This window comes from Serinus canaria, chromosome 6 (genome assembly GCF_022539315.1).
Source record: "Serinus canaria isolate serCan28SL12 chromosome 6, serCan2020, whole genome shotgun sequence".
Lineage (NCBI taxonomy): Eukaryota > Metazoa > Chordata > Aves > Passeriformes > Fringillidae > Serinus > Serinus canaria.
Window position 1 is genome coordinate 3965751 of NC_066320.1, and position 25754 is coordinate 3991504.

Below are 25754 nucleotides of genomic sequence, written 5' to 3' on the forward strand. Positions count from 1 at the left end.
CCTTCCCCTGGATCCACACTCAGCCCACTGATGGCTCCCACAAGGAATTGCTTGGTTAAATCCCTGCCAGTGTTCCTTGCTTTGCCAAAAGGCAGAAAGCTCCTTCCTTTTAATAAGAGCTCGTTATTGTATCGGGGTGTTTATAAAAATGCAAAGGAGGCAGAGGAAGCTTTCCAAGCAATTACTGGGAACGTTTTTGTTGCTATAACGACGAGAGGCAGCTCCTGATGAGCCATCAGATCTTCAGTGTTGTTAAAAAGTTTTGTTGCCACGACAACAGAATGCAGTTTTTGTTTCCTGGACTGATACTTTTGCTTTTTTCCCCCCCCCTCCGTGTTTTTGGAGCAGCAGCCTGGGTTGGAATTTTGGAGGGTGAAATATTGAACACACACAAGTGGGAAATGGGAAGTGGAGCATGTAGGGGTGAATCCTCTGCTTTCCCTTGTATTTTAAATTTGGTTTTTAATACCTGTTGGGAACAGGGAGACTTCTGGGAGTCTTGAAGGAGACAGGCTTTGATCCCTAGAGATGTTCTTTAAAATGGCAGGGCTGGATGGGATATTGGGAATCAGGAATTGTTCCCTGGCAGGGTGGGCAGGCCCTGGCACAGGGTGCCCAGAGCAGCTGGGGCTGCCCCTGGATCCCTGGCAGTGCCTAAGGCCAGGCTGGAATTTGGGGCTTGGAGCAGCCTGGGACAGGGGAAGGTGTCCCTGCCATGGCAGAGGTGGGATGAGGTGCTCAGTTCAGAGTGAGAAAAGAGGAAAAGCAGATCCTGGGAAAACACTCAGTGCTGTAGGAATGTTTATGCCAGTGGGGGACAGCTTTGCTCAGCCAACCCTGAGAAATCTGCAGCAAATAAATGAATAAGGCCAAGCAAATCATCTTTTCCAATTGCTTTTGTTCAATCCCCACATGGAGCTGCTGCTGCATCCTGGGGCTGGCTGGATTTTCCCATCCCAATTTCCCCATCCCCTCTCCCTGCCAGTTCTTGTTTTCCAGCTGCTGCATCATGCCAGGCTCTGGGGTGGCTGTGGCACCCAGGGAAGGATGCTCAGGCTTTTCCCTTAATGGGCTGTCACCCCTCATCACTGTTAGGGAAATATAGGGAGGGTTTGGGATAAGCTGGGGATTGTGCCAGGCTTGCTCATTCTGGAATTTCAGCCTTCTCATGGCGAGGGGAAAGCAGCTGGAATTAGGAATGAGTTACTGAGAGAGAGAGAGATTCACCCCAAAAGTGGTGTAAGGAAATAAAGATCAGTTTATCTGTGTCTGAAGTAAAAATGTAATAGGTAGATACAATATTTTAATGGTATAATAATATAGAAATGTAAACATATATAAATGGAGAGAAGCTTTGGATAAAGGCCTGGAGTGCCAGGACACAAGGAATGGCTTCCACTGCCAGAGAGCAGGGAGGGATGGGATATTGGGAATCAGGAATTGTTCCCTGGCAGGGTGGGCAGGCCCTGGCACAGGGTGCCCAGAGCAGCTGGGGCTGCCCCTGGATCCCTGGCAGTGCCCAAGGCCAGGCTGGACATTTGGAATAAAGGCAAGGAATTAGTAGAAAGAGGTGAAAATGGCAGGAATTTCCCTTTGTCCTGCTCCAGGGTTCATTTACAAAGCAGCATTTGGGTTAAAAACCCCAGTCCTGAACTGTCCTTGCTATTGTTCCTTATTTGTCCCAAGTTTTGGAGAGCCCCATCCCTGCTCCCCCTGCCAGGAGCAGGATTTTGCTAAAGCAAAACTCCAGTGGTGCAGCCCAGAAGTCACAAAGAGATTTTTTTGGATGTGTGGATGAGGGAAGGATGAAAGGAGCTCTCTGCAGTAAAACTGGGGGGGTCCTGGTCTGCTTTGAGCCTTGAGGAGAGATCCCAAGGAAGACAAGGAGCAGCAGCATTATTCCATATCAGCTCCAGGGATAAGACAGGTGATAACTCAGGGTTGTTCCTGAGTGATTCCCCCAGTGCAGGAACATGACAGAACTCTGGAGTCTGAGGATTATCCATCCCTGTCTCCTTCTCCACGTGTGATTATCTGGGATGTGCTCAGGGAGGAGAGCTCCAGGAGCAGCTCTCCAGCTCCCCTTCCCAGCCTCTCCTGCAGCACAGTGATGCCTCAGGTTTGAGCTTTTCTATTTTCAGATTCCGTGCTGCTTTAGTGTGTGGGTCTGAGCTTCAAACTAAGGGATGGTGAGCTCTGGGCACAGAGCAGGGAGACAAAACAATTCCTGCTCCAGCTGGGACCAAGGACAAATGATCCAAATCTCAGCCCAAGAGCACAAACAATGTGGGCTGAAGAGTGAAAAAAAGAGGATGGGACTGGATGGGCTAAAGCTGGAATGGGACAATGAACTCCAAGATGCAAATGGAGCAGAACTGATCCCAGTGACAGACCCCGTGACTGGGTGTGCATTTTGTGCCCATTTTGGTTCACCTTGGGTGCAGCCCTGGCTGGGCTCTTGTGCTGCCCAAGGTGGATCCATGGAGGAGATCCTTTTAATAAATCCCTGCTTTATTCTTTACCTCTGTCCAGCCTCTGTTCCAGGCCAGCCTTCTCAAGGCATCAACAGGGCCATGAAAGCTGGGAAATGAACCCAGTTTGGAAATGAATCTGTTTAATTCACACTGCAGTTTAAGAACTCTCTGCTCATTAGCTCTGTGCCTGTGATTAGTGCTTATTACCTCTGCTCAATTCCCTCAACCTTCTCCCTCTTCTTCCCTTTTTCCATCTGATTTCCTGGTAGTTTGGATTATTGCTTTGTTTTATTAAAGCACTGAGGAGGACAGAGCAATGAGAGAGGACCAGCACATCTGAGTTGCCCACAACCAAACCAGAATTTCTCCTGAAATTCAATTGCCCAAGTCCCAGCCCCACCTTTCCCAAAATGTAACACTGGGGAGCCAAAAGCAGTGTCCAAGTGCCTGCCTGCATCCATCTCCTCTCCCTCCCAGGTGTGGGGTTTTTACAGCTTTTTCTACTCTAAATTACACCCTAAAATACCAAAACTCTCTGTTTGCAGCTGGGCTTGAGGTTTTTTAATTTTTTTGCCTTCCTAAAGTTACGTTTAGCTGGGCTGCAAAGTCTGCTTTGGAGATTTACTGTGTAGTAGAAATTATTTTAGGCATTTCTTTCTTTAGTATTTCCTCTTTACAAGCAAACACTTTGCACTGTGTAAATTCTGCTCCATTTCCTTGATAGTGAAATATTTTACCTCCATATGCAGATTTTGTTGAATTCAGCCTGGCTGCTGTTCCAAGAAAATTTCCAGGGGAGGAAAAGTTCATTTGTGACAAATTTTTTGCTGTAGTTTGTTTAAATTTGGGAGTTTAATAATTATTCTTTTCACCCAACTCCCAACCAACAAATTCACTGTCCCTGCTCTGTTTGCATTTATCAGTCAGTCCATAATGGAGGTGTAAACAAGAATTCCATAATGATAATCTTCATTTTCCCTCCCCTTCCTGGTGATGCTGAATTGCTCCTGGATCCATTATGGGTTGTTGATGGAGCTGGGATATTTTGGGATAGATTGTGAGATTTAGGGAATGACCTGCAACAGCTTCAGAAGCCCCTTGGGAATCACTGACCAAACTCTGTGTTGCTTTTGTGATACTGGGCTGCACTTCAGCCCTGATCAATTCCAACTGGGAATTTCCTGTGTGGCAGCACATTGGTGTTCCTGGAGGAGCTGGAGAACAGGGGGTGAAGCAAGGGAGGTGGGATTTATGCTGGGCAGCAGGAGGCTGAGATCATTTTGATAACTCTAGTGTCCATGCTAAGGTCATTCCCACCAGGAGTAGTTTTCCATGATAAACTGGAGATCTGTACCAAAACTCCTCACAGGGGTGGTGTGGTGGGTGAGCTCCTTGTGTTTGATGCAGGGAACTTGGGGCTTCCTGAAAAGGCCAATCTGAGTGAAATTCCTTCTCAGTGTCCTGCTGAGTTCTTCCTTCTGGACAGGTGGGAGTGGAAATGGTCAATTTTCTCTGCAGTGTGAAAAAATTCCACAAGAATTCACCAAGGCATTGAGGTGCTGAGAGTGAGGAGGGTCTGAGGGAGCTGGGAAAGGGGCTGAGCCTGGAGCAAAGGAGGCTCAGGGGGGACCTTGTGGCTCTGCACAACTCCCTGCCAGGAGGGGACAGCCAGGGGGGGTTCGGGCTGTGCTGCCAGGGAACAGGGACAGGACAAGGGGAAAGGGGCTCAGGCTGGGCCAGGGGAGGCTCAGCTTGGACAGCAGCAGGAATTTCTGCATGGAAAGGGTGCTCAGGCCTTGGCAGGGGCTGCCCAGGGAGCTTTGCAGTGCCCATCCCTGGAGGTGTCCCAAGGAATGTGGCACTTGGGGACAGGAATTAGGGCTGGGCTCGGCAGTGCTGGGGGAGCAGCTGAACTCGATGGTGCTAAAGGTCTTCCTTTTCCAAGGAAAAAGATTGCACCCTGTAATCAAAGAAAACACAGGACCTTGAATTAAGAAAGAGTTTTTCCCCTAAAAAAAATGCAGTAATCTGAGATCAAAGGAGTGCAAAGCCTTAGAGACATTTCAGTGGAACTGTTCCAGGTTAAACCCAAGTGAGGAGCAGGACAGCTCCCTTGCAGAGCATCCCCCATCCCACCACTCCAGGAGGGACAAATCCCTGCCCCCTCCGGGAATTGTGGATTATTTCTTGCTGGGAATTTCTCCCAGTCCCTTCCCAAGCTGCTGGGAACAGATGCTTGTCAACATCCCCCCTCTCTGCTGGCAGCTTGTCAGCAGATGTTCATTCTTCCCCCCCAAATGATTCATTTTCATCTAAACAATAGAAAAAACTCTAGAGTAAAGCCTTGCTAGGTCCCATGAATTATTTACAAATCATTTCAGATGTCAAAACTCCAGTTACAGTTCCTTGCAGCTCCCTGGTGACTCTGGAGTCATCACTCTTGAAAAATAACCCAAATTATATTTAATAATTGAATAGCATCTACTTTGGTGCTTCTCTGTCAACTCTTGGAGTGACATTTAATGCTTGTTAGAAGGGGCTTGGGGTTGTTTAATTCTCTGTCATGCCAGGAGTTCTGTACAGGAACATGTTGATTTTAATTGCATTTAGATTTGATTACAATAAAAAAGAGTAAATCACTCAGAAAGGGTCAGATTGTTCCATTTGGCCTCAAGCTGTTCTGCTTTTCACAGCAGATATTTTATGTGGAAATCTGGTTCTGTGTGTAAGAGCAGTTCTGAAACAAAATTAATGCAAGGTGAAAATGAAAGCAGAATTGTAGAGCTTGTAACTGCGACAAAACATTTTTCTGAGCAAATTTCAAAATTTTACTCTTTATTTTCCTTTCATGACATAAAATAAATCTTATTGAGCCCTATTTACTGTCAAAAAAATGTACCACATCTCATATTGTATAGATAGAAAATAATTCCTCTATTCTCCTGTGTGATTTTCTTCCCTCTTTTCTCTCTGGGATTCAGTGGTGGAACGTTTTATTTTCTGTCAGTTTGAGCCAGAACCTCAAATCCTGCTTAACTGGGTGGAAATTAATGACCCAGAGAGGGCCTAAATGTCCTCTGCTGTTCTTGCCTGTGGGAATGGTGAGGCCCTGGGATGGATTTCCCAGAGAAGCTGTGGCTGCCCCTGGATCCCTGGAAATATTCCAGGTTGGACAGGGCTTGGAGCAGCCTGAGACAGTGGAAATGTCCCTGCCCATGGTAGGGGTGGGGTGAGATGAGCTTTGAGGTCCTTTCCATCCCCAAATCCAAGGCAAAATCCAGCATTTTTCGAGCATCAAGTGAGATCCTGGCATTTTATATCCCAGTTTTTGATGGGTTTAGGATGTAGAGGAGCCATGAAGGAATGTGCATAATTCTGTAGTTCCTTCTATCTCCAGCAGGAGTGGAATTATTGAGAGTTTATGGCATGAAATCCTTGCCTTTAGACCTTTCAGCTAAAGAAATGATTGCCTGCAGTGAGTGTAAATCCCAGTGCCAGAGGAGGGGGGAGCAACTGTGAGGAACATGGAAATCCCGTGTAAATTCAGTTGTGTTTGCTCAGGGAGGTGTTTCATGGACTGAAAACTGGAAATCCAGAACTGGGACAACAAACCAACTCTTTGGAATCAGTGCTAATCATGTTTACATTTGATCTTTCCAGGACTTTAGTGGATTTGGGAGGTTTTGCAAGAAACATTCCGACTAATCCCGAACCTTCAGAGATTTGTTGTTTTCAGGGCAGGCTTTTAAGAAGTCAGGTTAGAGTCATAAAATCCCAGAGGGGTTTGGGTTGGAGGGACCTTAAATCCCATCCCCATCCCCATCCCCATCCCCATCCCCATCCCCATCCCCATCCCCATCCCCATCCCCATCCCCATCCCCATCCCCATCCCCATCCCCATCCCCATCCCATCCCAATCACTTCCTGCCATGGGTAGGTAGGGACACCTTCCCCTGTCCCAGGTGGCTCCAAGCCCTGTCCAGGTTTGGGAAAATGGGCATGGAGTGAAATGAGTGGCAGAGTTGAGCTGTGACTGATGCCAAGCCCTTGGGTTTGTCTCAAGGCAGGAAAACTCTGCTCCAACAATTTCCGTGCCCTAAATATTCCATGTTTTTTGCTGCCTGTGGGGTGGATGGGATTCCCTTCTGTCCTTCATGGGTTTGATGTGTTTGGGAGGCTCAGTGTGTCTCAGTGCCCACCCTCTGCAGAGGTTTTTGGAAGCCCTTCTGGGAGGTGTGGGCTCCAAAGGCACAGGGAGAACAATCCGCGGGCGAGGCGCTCATCTGGGATAACTCCGGCAGAGCCTGGAGAGGTGGAACTGCTGACCTGGAAAACAGGCTGGGATTAGGGAATGACAGCTTGGTGGGGTGTCCTGAAGGCAAAGGGAGAGGAAAATGGAGCTGTTTGATGACAGCACAAAGAGGGTGAGGATGGATCAGTCTGGGCCATCAGAGGAGAATCAGGAGATGTGGGATGGGTGTTCCTTGGATGAAGTGTGGGGAGAAAACAGATATTTTTGTGATTGTAGAAGAGGAATTGATACCCAGAAGGTGTTCCAAAAATCTCTTTATGATCTGCACAAATCCCAGGAAGGGGATGGACAAAACCTTTTGTTGTTTGGAGGCAGGAAAATGTGAGTCCTGAGAATTTTGTGTGAGGGAATTTTGGAGTAACTCTGACTGGATTTACATTAATAACTGAATAGCATCTACTTGGGTGCTTCTCTGTCAACTCTTGGAGTGACATTTAATGGACATTTAATGTCACCCCAGCCCTAACCCCAAAGCCTAACCCAGCCCAGTGTGACCTTGGCATTAAAATCAGATCATCAGGAAAGAGTGAGAGAAAGATTTTGGCATCATCTGTAGATATTCATTTAAAAAAATCTCTTAAACAGAATTGAAATATAGACACAGGAGTAGAGGAAAGGGTGAGACTAAAAATAGGGTATATTTAACAAGGTGTAAAAATTCATTCATCATTTTGGTCACACCTTCACCTGCAGAACAAGGGAAAGCATAAACAATTAATTACTTTCTATTTCCTGATTTAATTGGCTGTTGAGCACAAATTTCACCTTTCAAACAAGGAGTCCAACGTTGATTTTTAATAATTTTTTTGCTATTATTTTATAAGAAATGCTGTCTGTTGGTTGGCTGGTTTGAGGTTTGAGCCTTCAGCCCTGAGGTGTGGGAGGGCTGCCTGAGGGATCCAGCCTGGATTTGTCATGGATATTTCAGGACAGAGGCAGAGCCCTCGCTCTGATTTAAAGGAGTCTGTGCTGCAATTGGATTATGGGTCCCATTTAAGTTAATAAAATCAGGGAAATGCAGAATTAAGGTGATTATTGGAATTGGTGGGTCTGCCTTATTAGGAAAAGCACAATTCCTGCAGGAGGAGATGAGCCCTGAGCTGAACTGCAGTGGGGAGCTGCTCAAAATGCCAGGATTTCATGGAAATATATCCATATTTTCTTCATGCACATATATAAATGTACAACTAGATGGATATATAAATAAAATATAAATTTCTGCTTCAAAGCCAAGTCAGATGGGGCTCTGAGCAACCTGGTTCTGGTGGAATCCCTGTCCAGGCAGGGACTGGAATTGGAGGGAAAATTCTTGCTGGTGTTCTGTTTTTCCCAGATGTGCCACATGGTCATGGCCTCTGTTGTTACCCTGATCTCACTCCTCGAGTAAAATGCACTCAGCAGGAAATAATTGGATTTATAGATCCCAAATACAACATGAATTACCTTTAATACTTCACAGATCAAATCCAAAGGTACTTGAAGTCAGTATTTCTTAGCTGGGGATGAGGTTGGGATGGGGTTGGAAGTTTCCAGTAATGAAAACTGGTCCATATGTTGTAGCAGACCCCATGAAACCTTATAATTAAATCCCCCACTGTAGATAAAACCAGATAAAACCAAAAAGGACAGAACCTTCCACCCAGAAGGGAAGAGAATTTTGCTGAATTGAAGTTGTCCCTAATTCTAATCCATTAAATAATTGCCTTATTATTGGGCCAGTTTAAATCTCCTGTACTCTTGGGTTCCTCTGCCTGAAATCCCATAAAATCCTAAATCAGGCTGTGGGTTCTCATGGAATTAAGGGTTCACTCTTGACACCTGTAACTTTTTCCTTTTGAAAAAAGCTGAGCAGCAGCATTTTCAATCAGAAAATCAATCCCCCAGATGTGCCCGACAAATGATATTTAAGCTACTGACATGGCACTAGATTAAATTCCTTCTGTTTTAGCTTGGAATTGTGGTTATTTTCACCTGTAGGAGCATTTCCAGCTGGAAAAATGATTCTGATAGGCTGGAGATCTTCCTAATCCAGGAAGGATTTGGATCATCAGGGTTGAGGCTGAGCATTCTCCCCCTCTGCTGACTCCAGGAGGTGTTGGAACACAGGGTTGTACCTGTGGAATTACTGCTTTTCCCAAAGTTATCTTGGGGATTTCCATGCCATGGTATCATTCCCAGAATCACAGAATCACTGGGTTGGGTTTGGAAGAGACCTCCAGGATCACTGAGTCCAACCCAGCCCCAACACCTCAACTAAACCCTGGCACCCAGTGCCACATCCAGCCTGTTTTTAAACACACCCAGGGATGGTGACTCCACCACCTCCCTGGGCAGGCCATTCCAGAGTTTTATCACCCTTTCTGTAAAAAACTTTTCCTGATATCCAACCTATATTTCCCTTGGTGCAGCTTGAGACTGTGTGCTCTCATTCTGGAGAAAGAGCCCAACCCCACCTGAGCACAGTCACCTTTCAGGGAGCTGTTAAGGGTGATGGGGTCACCCCTGAGTTTCCTTTTCTCCAGGCTGAGCACCCCCAGCTCCCTCAGTGGTTCCTCACAGGGTTTGTGTTCCCAGCCCCTCTCCAGCCTCGTTGCCTCCCCTGGATGTGCTCCAGTATCCCAACATCCTGCCCAAACTGAGGGGCCAGAGCTGGACACAGCACTCCAGGTGTGCCCTCACCTGTGCCAGGTACAGGGGCAGAATGATCTCCCTGCTCCTCCTTTCTGCATCACAGAATGGTTTGGGCTGAAAATTCATCCAGTTCCACCCCCTGCCATGGGGGCCAACTGGAGAGCTGGAGAGGGACTGGGGACAAGGGATGGAGGGACAGGACACAGGGAATGGCTTCCACTGCCAGAGGGCAGGGAGGGATGGGATTTTGGGCAGGAATTGTTCCCTGGCAGGGTGGGCAGGCCCTGGCACAGGGTGCCCAGAGCAGCTGTGGCTGCCCCTGGATCCCTGGAAGTGTCCAAGGCCAGGGCTGGGAGCAGCCTGGGATAATGGAAGGTGTCCCTGTCCATGGCAGGTCTGGGATAAAATGGGTTTAAAATCCCTTCCAATCCAAACCTTTCTGGGATCCTGGGATTCAGTGAGCTGGGCCTGTGTTCTGCCTTGAAATCAGAACAACCTGGCCAAGTTTTGAGGCAGGGAATGATTACCTGGGATATTTGTATGCTGATAATGAGGAATAAACAATCTATTGGGAGGCTGAGTATGTAATCAAGGTTATGGCTTAATTACACCACAGAGCTCGCTGGGATAATTTGCATTCCTGGGAAATTGAGAGAGAAGGATGCAGCTTTTTGAGGAGAGCCAAGGAAGGGCTGACATGTGAATTACAGAGGTTTTCCAGATGTGCCAGTGGGGGATATTTGCATAATGATCACAGAATCCCAGAAGGGTTTGGGCTGGGAATGCCTTTTGGGGCTCAGGTACCTCCCAGCCACTGAGGGATTCCTGTGGGAGAACCTCTCAGGGGATATTTTGGGGTGGGTGCTGTAGGGATTTGGGATTTCAGGTTACACCTGGCAGAGTTTGGGGGTCAATCCAAGCCCAGACTCCTGGCACCAGTAAGACATTTAAGACCTTGGAGTGATTTTTGATTGATTTCCAGATTAGGTCATTGGGTGCACTGGCAAAAAAAACCCCAAAAAACCAAAAAAAACCAGAAAAAGAGTAGTGATGTGGACTTTAAGTCCATATCCTGAGTATTTTTAATGAGATTTGCACATTTGGCTGAATTCAAATGAGCTCAGAGAAGAGCAGGTTCAGCTGCTGACAACTGTGGGGGGATTTGTACAAATGGAGTTTTTCCTTTTAAGTGTTTTCCCACTTGGAGCATCTTCATCAGCCCCAGCCCTCATAGCTGCTTTTTGAATTTGTTTTTTTTTATATTTAAAATATACATTGCAATATAGCTGGGGCTGCCCCTGGATCCCTGGCAGTGCCCAAGGCCAGGCTGGACAGGGCTGGGAGCAGCCTGGGACAGTGGAAGGTGTCCCTGCCCATGGCAGGGTGGCACTGGGTGGGATTTAAGGTCCCTTCCTACTCAAGGCATTCCATGATGCTAGTAATGGAGATTATGGTGATATTTTATGGGCAGAACAAGACAGAGATTTTGGATAATTTGTAGCCATGCCATAGGACATCTCCAGCAAGTCGTGATTCTGAGCTGCTCAGAAATGTCCAAAACCCAGAAATAATTCATGTTCCTGCCCTTCTCTTGCATTCCAGACTTGGAGAGTATCCAAGGAAAATCTGTATCCTGGTGTAGGTGTTGTCCCAGCCTTGATCCATGTCCCCTTTGTGTAGCCTGGTTCCAGGAATTCAGGGTAGGGAATAAACATGGGTGGGAATGAGGTTGGTGATTTAAAAAGGCTCTGTCCTGCACCCAGTGCAGAAATCTTTCCAAATGCAGCTTTGTCAGGGAATAGGCAGCAAAAGCAAATCCCAGCTGATTTTTTTTTTAAGGATTTGCTTTTGCCTTTTCCAAGCCCATCAGAAGGAGGCTGTAGCTCCCTTGGAGCTTCCAGAACACCTGGACCAGATCCCTCTCCCAGAGCCAGATGTCCCTAATCCTCCTCCCCTGCCTTTTCCATGCTCCTTCAGCCTTCTGGCCGAGTGGCTCCGTGTGGGATTGGAGGGAGGGACCCCAGCAGGATTTTCTCCTTGGTTCACATTTTTCCCCCCAATCCTTTTGTCTTTTTGGCTGTGCTGAGCACAGAGCTGGTGACTGAGGGGTTGTGGTGACTCCTGCCCAGCCACGACAGCCTTGCCTCTGTGGGCAAGGATTTTAATCTGGAGCTTGCTCAGCTCAGCTCTCCCCTCATGCATCGTTTTCCACCCCTCAGCACCAAATCCTGATGGATTTGTGGATTCTACGGCACCAAATCCCATTGGATTTGTGGGTTCTGTTGGCCAAATCCCATTGGATTTGTGGGTTCTATTGGCACCACATCCCGTTTGACTTGTGGTTCAAAATCCTGTTTAATTTGTGGGTTCTACAGCACCAAATCCTGTTGGATTTGTGGGTTCTGTTGGCCGAATCCCATTGGATTTGTGGGTTCTACGGCACCAAATCCCATTGGATTTGTGGGTTCTGTTGGCCAAATCCCATTTGACTTGTGGGTTCTACAGCACCAAATCCCATTGGATTTGTGGGTTCTACAGCACCAATCCCATTGGATTATGGGTTCTACAGCACCAAATCCCATTGGATTTATGGGTTCTACAGCACCAAATCCCATTGGATTTATGGGTTCTACAGCACCAAATCCCATTGGATTTATGGGTTCTACAGCACCAAATCCCATTGGATTTATGGGTTCTACAGCACCAAATCCCATTGGATTTATGGGTTCTACAGCACCAAATCCCATGGATTTATGGGTTCTACAGCAACAAATCCCATTGGATTTGGGGGTTCTATGGCACCAAATCCTGTTTTATTTGTGGGTTCTACAGCACCAAATCCCATTGGATTTGTGGGTTCTGTTGGCCAAATCCCATTGGATTTGTGGGTTCTACAGCACCAAATCCCCTTGGATTTGTGGGTTCTATTGGCCAAATCCCATTGGATTTGTGGGTTCTACAGCACCAAATCCCATTGGATTTGGGGGTCCTACAGCACCAAATCCCATTGGATTTGTGGGTTCTACAGCACCAAATCCCACTGGATTTGTGGGTTCTACAGTGTCCAGCAGCTCCTCTCTGGCTTTTTCCAGCAGGTTTTATGTCCCCAGCCAGTTTGATCCCCTTTCCCTCACCTTCCCCTTCTTTTCCAGAGCATGTTGGACAGCAGGAATCCCCCTGTACATCCCAGGATTCTTGGGTGTCTTTAACCCTCCTGAGTTTCCCTAAGAGCCTTTAGGAAGAGACCACGTGAAAGTGCCCCTGGAATGCTCAGGGAAGCAATTCCAGCCCTTCCCCAGGCTGAGTTTGGGGAACCAAGGGCCTCATTTCCTCCTCCTACACTCAGCAAGAGTAGCAGTGACCCCTTGGATATATTCCTACCTAATTTTTACTGATTTGTGTGATTCCAGACATAAGGCCAGGCAGTGGGAAATTCTCTCGAAGCCTCTGGGAGTCATTTCCCACCTCTATTTTTGCCTATATTGCACAGTGAGGGGAATGTGCTGAAATAACCCTGTGAGAAGCCCTGAGTTCAGGTGTATCAAAGCCAGCACAGTTCCATGTGGGCCATGCCTTATCCCAGGTATTCTCTGGAAGGGCTTCCTGCCCCCTCTTTGGTTCCTTTTTCTCCTGGCTGGAAGCAGAATGGGCTTGTCCCTGTTTTTCCCTCATCCAGGTACAATCAGCATTTTAAAAGATTGTCTTTCTTCTTCTCACACTTTCCTGCAGATTTTTTATTGCCCCATTTCATGTCATTTTGGGGATATCTGGTTTATATTCCTTCCCAAATCCTCAGGGATGCAAAGAGATGCTTTTAATGCCACCACTAATTTTCACTTTCCCTTTTCCCTGCTCTTTTTCATTTCCTTTCACGTTTCCACATTTCTCTCTTAATTTGTTTTATCTTTAAGGCTGACCATGGGGTGGAAGTTGGGAGTTTTCATTTTCATGGGGACTAAATTGGAGTATTTTCAGCAGAAAAGCTGAAATTTGGGGAATTGTTACTTGGGATCAATGCTGCTTTAAGGATGAGACAGTTTGGGGTAAAAAAAGGGTCCAGCTGAGGTCACTCAGTAGTTCTGACCTGGCAGTTTCCCACGTGTCTTGTCCTGTGGCACAGATTCCTTTTCAGTGAATTTTGCTGAGAATTTTCAGCTTAAAATAAGACCTTGCAACTTTATATAAATATCCTAATTTATGGATTTTCCAGCACTTGTGCCTGCCCTTGGTTCTGGTTCCACTCCCCATCTCTGTGGGACTGATTTAAATGCAGCTTCCTTTAAGTGCCAGTTCATTAGTGCTGTTTTTCCTGTCTTTTTAAGGCAATGGAGTTTTCAAACCCCTTCATTCCTCTGCAACATTTAGTCCTGGATATTTTTTTCCACTCTGGTGAGCTGTCCTTGTTCTTTGTTGTAGAAATCTGTAGGACAAAATCTCACTTCCTTTGTGGAAGAGAAAGTGAGGAGAAAATACAATTCAAGCTCCAAATTAAAAGCAACTTCTCAAAACTCCCAGACCTCAGTAAATGAACTGGAGCTGCCTTCAGCTCTGTGCTGTTAAAACTCGATTAAAATCAGCCTGTTCTGCTGGAATTCCCACCAGAATTTCTACAGAGGCTCCATGTTTAATAAACCTTCCAGCTCCTCTCTGATGAACACAAACCCCAAAGTTTTAAAGCAGTAAAAATGAACATTAAGGATGAAATTCTCCCTGGTCAAAATCACTGAGGCTCAATAGGCACCCACCTCATCCTGACAGAAGTGTGGGAAGGAATAACTGGAAATAATGGGAATAAGGGAAAACCAGTTGGTTTTGGGATTGGTGCTGCTGCTCTGGCTGAGTCTCAGCTCAGTCTGATTTCACCCTTCATGTCAGAGCTGGCAGATTTTCAGAGAGCAAATTATTCTTCAAAAAAGGCCTCATTCAGTCAACTGTGGATTATTTTAAATAATAGTAATAATAATAAAGTAATAATAATAACAATAATAATAGTAATAATAATAACAATAATAACAATAATATACAACAGTAATAATAAAAAGTATATATAATAATATAGGAATAATTCTATTATTATATATAGTAATAATAATATGCTACAATATATAATATGCAATAGTAATAATAAAACGTATATATAATAATATAAAATTATTATTATTATTATTATATTATTACTATTATTACTATTACTATTTATTTTTATTTTATTTTTTTTATTTTTATTTTTATTTTTATTTTTATTTTTATTTTTATTTTTATTTTATTTCTTCCTAATAATTTTAGGATATGATCCACAGGCCAGTGAAGGTGTGGAACTCCAGGGAGCTGCAAGCACCCTGGAGTTTTTTATATCTCTGTATTCATTTCTGTGCAGCTTTGGAGCCTGTCCAACAAGTCCTGTGTCTCACAGGATCAGAATCTTGAGGGATAAGTACCTTACAATGCCCTGAATCAGGAGAAATCAGTGCTTGAAAGGTGGCCCTTGGGAGAGGTTAAATGTGCAACGAGAGGCAGAATTTATGTTAGTGCAGGAATCACACAGGGGAGGATTCCAGGGTGCAGGGAGGATGAAATTCCCATTTCCACAAGGGCTGGAGGCTGCTGGATCTGGTTGCTGAAGCACCTGAAGGAGGTGTGATGTCCCCTCTCTGTTTAATAAGAACTCCAAGCTCCTGGTGTTGGGGGAGAAATTAATCCTGGGATCTCTGAGGCTGGAAAATCCCTGCCAGCCCATGGAGTCCCAGCTGTGCCCAGTGCCCACCTTGTGCCCAGCCCAGAGCACTGAGTGCCACCTCCAGCCCTTCCTGGGACACTTCCAGGGATGGGCACTGCAAAGCTCCCTGGGCAGCCCCTGCCAAGGCCTGAGCACCCTTTCCATGCAGAAATTCCTGCTGCTGTCCAAGCTGAGCCTCCCCTGGCCCAGCCTGAGCCCCTTTCCCCTTGTCCTGTCCCTGTTCCCTGGCAGCACAGCCCGACCCCCCCTGGCTGTCCCCTCCTGGCAGGGAGTTGTGCAGAGCCACAAGGTCCCCCCTGAGCCTCCTTTGCTCCAGGCTCAGCCCCTTTCCCAGCTCCCTCAGCCCCTTCCCCAGCTCCCTCAGCCCCTCCTGGGGCTCCAGCCCCTTCCCCAGCTCCCTCAGCCCCTTCCCCAGCTCCCTTCCCTGCCCTGGACACGCTCCAGCCCCTCCAGGGCTCTCCTGAAGTGCTCCCAGGGCTGCTCTGGCTCTGTGCCTGGAGAGGCTGAGCTGCTGGGATTGCTGGAAAGGAGCTGGAAATGCCTTCCCTGTGGCTCAGGGGAGCAGATTCTCCTCAGTGTCCATGGTCTCCCTCTTCCAGCTCCCCTCCTGAAATGGGGGCAGACACAGAACCATCCCTGCCGTGTGCTGGAGTTCAGGGGCAAGGCCAGGCTGGACTTTGGATTTTGGAGCAGCCTGGGACAGTGGGAGGTGTCCCTGCCCATGGCACTGGGTGGCATTTAAGGTCCCCTTCCATTCAAACCATCCTGAGATTCTGGGATCCCATCTGCCACAGCCTCTCCTGCCTGTCCCAGGTTTACCTCAGTTTCTCTTGGTATTTCTAATTTACATCAAACTCTCCTGAGCTTCATCTCAGCCTGGTTTCCCTGTCAGGGCCACTTCTCCTTTGCCTGCTCCTTCCCAATTCTTCTCAACTCCAATCAGCCAAATCCAGCTTTAATCCATATTTTATACCTCCACACTTGTTAGTTCAGTCTTTCATGTCTGTTTTTCCTCAACAGCTGAGCTCACTGCTGGCTCTCAAAAAATAAGAGCTCCTGAACAGCAGCACTGGCACTTAATTTTCTCTGAAATCCATGAGCAAATTTTCCAGGGAAGGCAAATTTTCAGTGTGCTTTAACCACCTTCACTGCTCTCTTTGGGATGCAGCAGCAAGTGCTGTGTGCATGATGGAAACTGGCTGCTGGCTGGGGACTGCAGACTTTTCAAAATAATTAATAAATGTTATTGGAGGAAGGGAAAAAAAAGCTCCTCAGTGTTCCATTTTTAACATGATTCCTCAGCATTCCAGCCCAGATATCAACTTCCCCAGTCAGTGTTCAGTTAACAGTGTTCCCACCCGAGTCAGAACCCTCTGGAATGATGGAATGATGCCTCTGCATATCAGGAAGGCTTTTTTATTTGATATAGGTATTTATCAAGAGCCAGAGGAGTGTTATGGCTCTGAACAACTCCTGTACATGCAGGGGGAATGTTTTTATTCCAGCTGTCCCTGGCAGCGTTTATGGAAACCCCCCAAGTTTCCCTGGTGGAATAAAAGGTGCTCTTGCTGTTGGTATTATGGATTGAATGGTTTGGAAAAGCAGCTCCTCATGGATGCCATGAAGCACTCTGGCAGCCAGGGAAATCCAGCCTCACCTGCACTGCTGATGGGGTGGTTTGAGGAGCAACCTTTGGGGGCTCAGAGCTTTTCCCAAAGTTGATGGGTGACCTCTGAGGGGAGAATTGGGGCCCCTCTTCCAGGTGGGATCTGCATGTCTGAGTGGGAAGGGACCCAGGGATCATCCAGCCCAGCTCCTGGCCCTGCCCAGGCACCCCAGCAATCCCACCCTGTGTCTGGGAGCATTGTCCAAGAGCTCCTGGACCTCTGGTGGGGACTTTGGATGGGGTGTGGGAATACAGGTGGGAACCTGCCTGTGCTCCTGTGGCACAGGGAGTGACCCCACCCTGGCATTTGGGGGGAATTCATCTCCCAGAGGAAACAAATCAGGCAAAAAGAGGAATTTCCACTTCTTTCTGTGCACCCTGGGGCTGATTTTCCAGCCCTGGGAGTCAAGCATGGTTGAAACCCCCTGCAACAAATGTTGCCCTAATTTCTTTATATCCCCCTTTCCCTCTGCAGAGAAATTCCTGATATTGATATTTTTTTTTTGCAATTTTGCCCATAAAGAGTTGGATTTCAGCTGGATTCCAGCAAGCTTTGTGCCTGTTGCACTGCCAGTGGCTCGGTTTAGTGGTGGATCTGGTTTCTTGGTTGGTTCTTGAGGTCCTCTCCAGCCTTAGTGATGCCTGACCCTGTGACTTTAAGGTTCCATCTGCCTCCCAGCTGGGGTTGGAGGCATTGATGGGAGTGCCCTCCTTGTCTCCCAACCTCCATGGGTTGCTCTGCCACAGGAAGGATTTTGCCACCCTTTGGTTGTGGTGGAGAGACACCTCCCAGAGCTCCCACCCCGTGTGATCCAAGTGCTGCTGGATCCAGACCCCCTCCTGCCACCCTCCAGAGTTCTCCCATGTTGACCTCTGGAGCAGACACTCCAAAAAGGCTCTGAAGTGACAGGAGTGCCACCCTGGGGTGTCTGAAGAGTTCCCTCCTGTGGTATTTTAGAATGGCCCTTTTCCCTTTCCCTGCTCCTCAGGACCTGCTGCTGCTGCTCTCTGTGCAGCCTGTGCTGGCCCACAGCTCTCCAAGGAAAATCCCAGGGATCAGCTCATTTCAGGGAGAGATAGGTGCAGAGTTGGGAATAAAAAGCCAGTGGGCTGAAACACAACTGGATGTCAAACCTGACACGATACTGAGGCTGCACAGGAGCAGGATTGAATCAGAATTGGAGAATCCATCAGGCTGGGAAAGATCTCTAAGCTGGCAGTGCCCAAGGCCAGGTTGGACAGGGCTTGGAGCAGCCTGGGACAGTGGAAGGTGTCCCTGCCCATGGCAGGTTGGGACTGGATGGGATTTAAGATCCTTCCAACCCAAACCAGTCTGGGAATCTGTGATGATCCTGTTATCCCAGATCTCATGGAGTTTGGGATCTGTGGGACAGAGGAAGTCCCTAGAAACCCCAGCTTTTCCCCAGGGCACACACAAACCCTGGGCAATGGATTAATGCATTCCCTACTCTGCACCTCCTCTGTGCTTAAATAGCAAAACCTTTAGGACAGACCTTTGCAAGCCAGGGATAACAGCCCAGGGATTTTACAGGATGGGACAGGTTTCTGTCCAGTGTGGAAAACAGGGAATGCTCAGGAGAGAAAAATCTGAGCAGGGCTTATTTAATCATTGTGTAGGAAATGCTGCTCCTGGGAAATAAAGTGTTGAAACACAAGGAATTACTGCAAAGTTCATTTAGCTAAGTACCTCTTTTCAGTCCCACCAAGAGAAGCTTTTGTGTGGGGGTTCTGAGCTGCTTCATGTTCCCAGTGTGCTGCCAAGCCCCACTTGAACTGCTCTGTGTCTCTCCAGCTGTTGGGATTGCAGCTCACAGCTGGAAGTTCAGCTGTGTTGGCAGTGGCAGCAATGCAGCAGTTCTGCTGGGAGGTCAGCTGCAGCTTGGTGGGCAGCATTTTGCAGGAAACATGCAGCTGAGTGTGGGGCAAGGAGACCAAATCCTCACCCCTGCTGCTGAAGTTGTGCTGGCTGAAGCTCATTCCAGACTGGTTTGGGGTTGGGAGCTCCAATCCCACCCAGTGCCATGGGCAGGGACACCTCCCACTGTCCCAGGCTGCTCCAAGCCCCAGTGTCCAGCCTGGCCTTGGGCACTGCCAGGGATCCAGGGGCAGCCACAGCTGCTCTGGGCACCCTGTGCCAGGGCCTGCCCACCCTGCCAGGGAAGGATTTCTCCCTCATTTCTCATCTAAATCTGATTTAAATTAGTAGATCTCAGAAAGTGGAGTGAGTTTTGATTTAAATGGAGAGAAGGTCTGATTTATACAACAACATTTCAGGCTTGCAGAGAAAATAGAAGGTCAAGAACATGCCATGGCTTTCCTGTGAGGTTGTTCTCCTTGCAGCCTCTGAAAGGTGTGTGGTTTTTCCCTCTATCCCTTTTCCTCAATGTCCTTTTCCTGGTAAAATCAAATCCCAGCCCTGGAGCCTCTTGGACAAGGGACAAGAAATTGTCCCTGGGATGTACAAGGATCTCAGTGTTGTGATTATTTCCATTTTCTTCCTGTCATCTCTGTGGAGGGGATTTTGGAGTTCAGCTTCACCAGTCTTATAATCCCAGAATAATTCATTCCACTGCTTTATTTTATATTATTTAGTCCAAAACTCCTTCATTTTTCTCTGTGTGTCCTGTTGCTCAGCAGAAGCATTCTGCTCCTAGCATCCTGCAAAAAGAGACTTTTCACATTGTTACACACCCAGACAGCTGCAGTTTGGCTATTTTAGCATTTTAGGGGCCATCCCTTCAGAGCACATTTTAATTTTGTCCCATCCAAAGCCCAAGGGAGCAGCTCGGAGCTCCAGCAGCAAAATAAATTCCTGCAGTTGAACTAGAAAAAAAGAAATAAAAGCTACAAAGCATCTGTAGAAGCAGAGGTGATGTCTTCCCTCTGGAAACTCTGGAGCTGGGTGTCCAGGGGTGGCTGCTCTGGAGGGGAGGATCCCTGCAGAGGGAATGGCACCCTAGGGATGCCCTCAGCTCCTGCAGCAAAATTCCCTTGCTGGGACCTGGAGGGATGTTTGGGGTTAGCACTGGGATGTTTGGGACTGGTTATGGAGGGAAAACTGCACTTTTTAGTTGTCTTTTTTGTGCTGTTCTTCCTGTTCCCTTTTTAATGGTGCCCCACACCAACTTCTCCACTGATCAACACCTTCCCTTCCAACCCAGGGCTGTGTTAAGATCCCCTCTTTAATTGGGAATATTAATTTTCCTTGGGATTGGAGCTCCTGTAGGGAACAAGCAAGAACTGATTTGTGATTTCTTTTAAATGAGAATTTATTGCTTTTCTCCTTCCCCTTTCCTGGCATGCCAGTGAGCCAATTTGTCCCAGGCTGAATCTCCCCCTTCCAGGAGAGATTTGTGTTGTTTTCCCCTTTTCCTTCCCCAAAGAACTGGAGATGTTTTCCCTCACCCCATCTCACAGTCAGTGAACTAAATGAGTTCTTTAATTTAAGACTTCTGACCTGCCTGAGATCCTTTTTGGCTTTCCACTCATCTCCCCTCACACACATCACTCTCCAAATAAGATTTGGGAGGATTTCTCGTGGCCTCCAGCTTGTTCTTCCTGAATTATTCCAGCTTTCAGTGTGCAGGACTGGAGAAGGTTTCTGGAGTAGTTTGGGAGCTTGTACAAGGGTTAATTAAAAACCTGGGCAAACCTCTGTGTTGTAAGGATGTGAGAAGAGCAGAGCTGGGAGGAATAAGAGTTGACAGGCAAAGGTTATGTAAAAGAGCAGCTTGCAAAGAGCAGATCAGGATGGGTAATTAGCAGGGGTTGTAGTACAAGTGGTTTGAAATTCCAGGGAAAAACACCTGATGTAATTGAACACTTCCTTAATTAATCCCTGCCAGCACTTCTCATTAAGGAGTTTGGAGGCTGCAGGAGAGGATGGAGAGATTTGGGGGAGACAGCAAAGATTGGGAATGAGGTTAGAGAAAAACAAAGAGCAGGGAAACACCAGGGGCCTCCAGCTGATCAAATCACCCTGGGTGAGGCAATTCCTGAATAATTCATTGGGAGTTTTCTGTGACATGTTGGGACAGCAGCTTGGATTACTCCAAGAGAAATCCTAGGATCCTGCACAGCACCTGCTCCAGCTGATTGTGGCTGATGGATGTTGTCAGGTCTGTTTAATACTGTTAAATTCAATAGTTTCAGGTGCCTTTTTAATACTCAGTTTATATTTATATTTATAATACTTCAGGTGGTTTTGATCAAGAGCAGAGTTTGGTAATAACAATTTCTCTCTCTGCTTCTTGCCTTGGTCTCCTCTGATCTCCTCCAGGCAGGTGTTGTTCCTAAGCAAACCTTACACACTTCCTTGGAATTTTTTGGGCTTCCTGGAGGTCCCACATCCTTCCTGCTTCCTTTCCTCCTGACAAAACCTGCATTTATCACTTGTCACCTCTGAGACCAGGGACTGAACAACAGCCCAAGCATTCCAGGCATGGAATGGCCTTGGACACTTCCAGGGATCCACGGGCAGCCACAGCTCCTCTGGGAAGGAGGAGGAAAGAATTGCTCCATTCCAGGGAGCAATTCCTTCCCAAAATCCCATCTAACCCCACCCCCTAGCAGTGGGAGATTTTCTCTGTCTCTGCATTTATTCTCAGCCAAATTAAAATCACTCCTTCCCTGCTGCCAGAACCTCCCTGGGGAATATTGGGAATATTGGGATATCAGAATGAAGCCATCCTGGTGCCAGTGCTGTTGTCAGAAACTTGGCACAGAAACATCAGGGAGTAAAGGAATTTATTCCTGCTCCAGCCCTTGGATGCATCCTCTCCATTACTCCATGCTGTATTCTGGAGCCTCCCTCATCATTCCCAGAGTGTTTGGTGGGATAAATCAATTCCCCGTGCTCCTCCTGTTCAGTTACATGTGCTTTTGTCATCATTGCATACCTGAAACAGGAGGCACCAGAAACAGCTGGAAATGGCTGGGTTTTCCTAATTTCCACACTATTCCCTGCAAAACCCAGCCCAGGTGGGAGGAGGGTTAAATAGGAGTGGAAAATCAAAAATTTGACGTTCTGTCTGCCAAAAAAAGCCCTGAGGACACAAAGTTTTGGCTGTTCCTTTCCCTGAGGGCAGATAAACAAACAATTTTTGGGATAAAATAGCCCAAAAGCCAAAGTGAGCTGATGAATTCCAGCTTGGGGTGCAAAGGAATGATCATTTTCAGGTCTGGTGACGCTGCCAGCAGCACTTGGGCTGGAGATGAATCACCTGGTGATCCTTGAAAAAACTTGGGAAGGCTTCAATGAGCCCAGAAAAAACTTGGGAAGATGCATGAAGAATGCAGGGCCATGTGAATATTGCATTTCATTTGGGAAGTAATGCCCCTGCTGGCTGCTCTGATTGCAAGGATTTTTTAATATTCAGGACTTCCCCACCTGTCTAACATAAAATGGACCAGATTAAATAACATCAACAGCATTTAGGTGGCTCTGCCCTAAATATTTAACTTAAAACTTTGCATTTTCCCCCTTATTTCACTGCCTTTGCACTGAGGAAGGAAAAAAGGAGCTGATGATCTTCAGCCACTGGGTCCATGAGAAGAAATGAAGCAAAACAGCCCAAATTTGGTCCCTTGGCAGGCTGGGGGTGTGATGGAAGTGTTGAAAATAAAGAGAATTAAGGCCTGGAGAGGTTTAATAATGAATAATCTCTGTTATTTAGAGATTTAGGGCTGTTCAGCCTGGAGATGGGATGGCTCTGGACATGGGTGAACCAGCTGGGACATATTCCAGAATTTGGGATGGACTCTGCACCCCTCTGTTCACCCCTTTCAATTGGGATATAAATTCATGTGTTCCCAGGTAAATAAATAGGAAGAAAAGTTTGGGAATAGTTCTTTTTGGAAAAGAAGTTCTAAATTGGTTATTGAGTTTTTTAATTTGCTTTAATCAGGCGTGTTGATGGAGAGAGGGGTTTGATTCATTTACTGAAATCATTGATTTAGAGAATTTCAGTCAGCTTCAGTCACAAATTAGGGCTTAGCCATGGCAAGCATTTCAATTTAAAATTTAATGACAACATCTCCACCCCCATCCAGTTCTGACCCAGGAAACCCTGACGGTTCTGCCTCAGCCCTTCCCTGTTTCTCCAGCAGCATTTTCTTTTTCCTTGAACCACAGCAGAAATCTGTCAGGAATCCTAATTCCCATCAAGCTGTGGCTTCAATGTGCAATTCCAATATTCTGCAGTGCCCAATCCCCTCTCCTGGAGAGCTCCTACAGAAATCACAGGTTTGGCCATCCCTGCCCAAACTCCTGGGGGTTTTGGGATGAGCAGTGACTTTGTTGTGTGCTGTTCCAAAGATCAAACAGAGCCTCAGCTCTGGCATTTTGCTGGGAAAAAGTGTAAAAAGAGGCAATAAACTTAAATTGCAGCATCCCAGCTCTGATTGCAGGGTGATGTTTCAGGTTATTGAGAAGGGAAACTCCTGTTGCAGACACACCTGCTTCCATCATTTTGTTGCTCATTTTCCTTTCTGGCTGTGCCTCCTGCAGTCAGGGAATGGGATATTTTATATTTTACTTCCAGCATCCAGCACAGGCTCTATGGGGAGGGATGGGCCAGGAAATCTCTGTCTGAGTTCTAATTCCCAGTGGGTGTTGAATTTGTGGGATGCATCCCGCGGATGTATTTTTCATCTCAGGGCACTCCTAAATAGATAACTTTGAAATCTTTAAAGGCATCAAATCCCACAGAATTCCTCCTGTTTCTTCAGCCCTGAGAGGGGGTTTGAGCACAACAGGAGATGCTGCTCATGCTGATTAGAAGGGTCCTGCTGACATTTAAATCTCTCCCCTGATTAGACTTTAGTAAAGCAGCTGTTTGTCATTAAGGCAGGAGAAAGGAGAATATAAGGTGTGATTAGTGGTTTAATTAATACAGAAGTGCATTGTCTGCACTTCAGCAACTTCCTGGGCTGCATGCACCTTGTGGGGAGGGGCTGGTATGTGAATTTATTAAAAATATGTAGGATATAACATATAGGGGGTGTGTGTATATAAATATATAAAAAAATTATATATATATGTATATGTACCATATAAATCCTATATAGAGAATATCCTAAATATACAGGATTTTATTAAATTATTTAGGCTAGAACAGTGTGTTATGGCTGTTAAATGAGAGAGTGGCACCTCTCCACAATTCCTGCCGGGGGGGTCGGGCTGTGCTGCCAGGGAACAGGGACAGGACAAGGGGAAAGGGGCTCAGGCTGGGCCAGGGGAGGCTCAGCTTGGACAGCAGCAGGAATTCCTGCATGGAAAGGGTGCTCAGGCCTTGGCAGGGGCTGCCCAGGGAGCTTTGCAGTGCCCATCCCTGGAGGTGCTGCTTGGATAATAAAACTAAAAATTCTTCTCCCAGAGAAGTTTCTGTGTTAAAACCAGAAGGGGCTTTAAGGGCTGTTCTGCCCTACAAGTCAAGCAGAAATCTTTGAGTTTGCACTTTGAAGGCTTTCTGTCTTGCAAATGCAGTTAGGGATAAAAACTCATTAAGGAGGAGCTTTGGGAACTGAAGGAGCAGCAAATCAAAGCCCATTCATTTCATGGATTTTATCAGTGAGAGTATTTGTAAATATTTTGCTGAAATTCTCTTTGCTTCGTGCTGTTTCCTGCAGTCAAACGGGGGTATGGGGATGGAATTTATTGCACTCACTGTCTGCAAAAAAAAAAAAAAAAAAGAAAAATTAATACTAGTGTGGAGGTCTTGGGGATAGTTTTAATCAAATTGTTTCTCTAAGGAGAAGCCCTCTTATAAACTGTATATACTCAAGTATTTATGGCTAATGCAAATGTCTAAACCACAGCTGAGATGAAAGCTGGACCTTTCAGGGTTCTGCTCTCTGTGCACTGGTTTTCCCTTTTATTCTCCATGGAATTTTGCCTCTGAAGAATAGGATGTGGTGCTTGGTGAGTGACTCAGAAGTCTTGGAATTTCAGCAGGGACTCAAAAATTAAAGTTGGGAAAGAAAAGCTCAAACCCTCAGAACCAGCTGGGAGGTGTTTCATTATCAGGGCTTGGGTCTGGAAATTTCCTTGGGAGCAGGATGAAACCTCAATGGATTTATTTTGCTGGATAATGCACTAAAAGTGTCCCAAAACAACTCAGGTTGTGATGAACTGATCCCAAATCCTTGCTCACCTTTGGCCTTCCTAGATTTCTCCCCCTCTCTTGGCTGCTTCCAGGCCCTCTTTCCAAAACCCCACATCCACCTCCTGCACCAGCACCTTCCCAATCCCTCTCCGTGCATGTTTCATGTCCAGCAGCTGAATTCCCTGGTTTGCAGTGTTCCCCATTCCCACTGACACCGTTTTCCTCTGCAGTTCACAACAGGAATCTGGACATTTTTTGCTAATCACCTTTTCCCCTTGTCTTGTTTTTTTTTTTTTCCAGCTCTCGTAAATGTGAAACTTTGGGCTATTGATCGGCAATGTTTTCAAACAATAATGATGAGGACTGGCCTCATCAAGCATACTGAGTATATGGAATTTTTGAAAAGGTATGGCACTTGTTTATTTATCCAAAAAAATCCTATGAAACTGCCGTCCTCTCTTGCCTTTTTTTCTTTTTTGTCAGTGCAGTATTTGATTTGTTTCCTTCTCATCTCTTTCGGTTTTAACGATGATGATGATGATTATTATTATTATTCTGATGATTTTTATTTGCTGTTTGCCCATCCTCCTGAGAGGAGAGGGAGCTTTGCTGTGGGGGAGTTTCATTCCTGTTGTGAGTTATTCATTGGCAAAGAGTCCCAGAGCTGAGTGAGGGGTGAGAGACAAGCTTTCACATGAGTCATTCAAAGTGTGTCAGAAAAGACACATTTTTACAAAAAAAACCCTTTCAAGGGAAAAATCTGGGGTTTAAACTGGTTCAGACCCACTGGGGGTGTGTCCTTGTGCTT

At 46.5% G+C, this 25754-nt stretch overlaps 1 protein-coding gene across 2 annotated transcripts in view; it reads left to right on the top strand.

Annotated features, from left to right (window-relative positions):
- The window catches only part of PRKG1 (protein kinase cGMP-dependent 1), a 367092-nt gene that overhangs the window by 205961 nt on the left and 135377 nt on the right, over positions 1 to 25754 (top strand). For both annotated transcript variants that reach the window (XM_050976335.1, XM_050976334.1), the window contains exon 4: positions 25247 to 25352. In XM_050976335.1, the coding sequence (XP_050832292.1) occupies positions 25247 to 25352 (106 nt within the window). The remainder of the gene's footprint in view (positions 1 to 25246; positions 25353 to 25754) is intronic.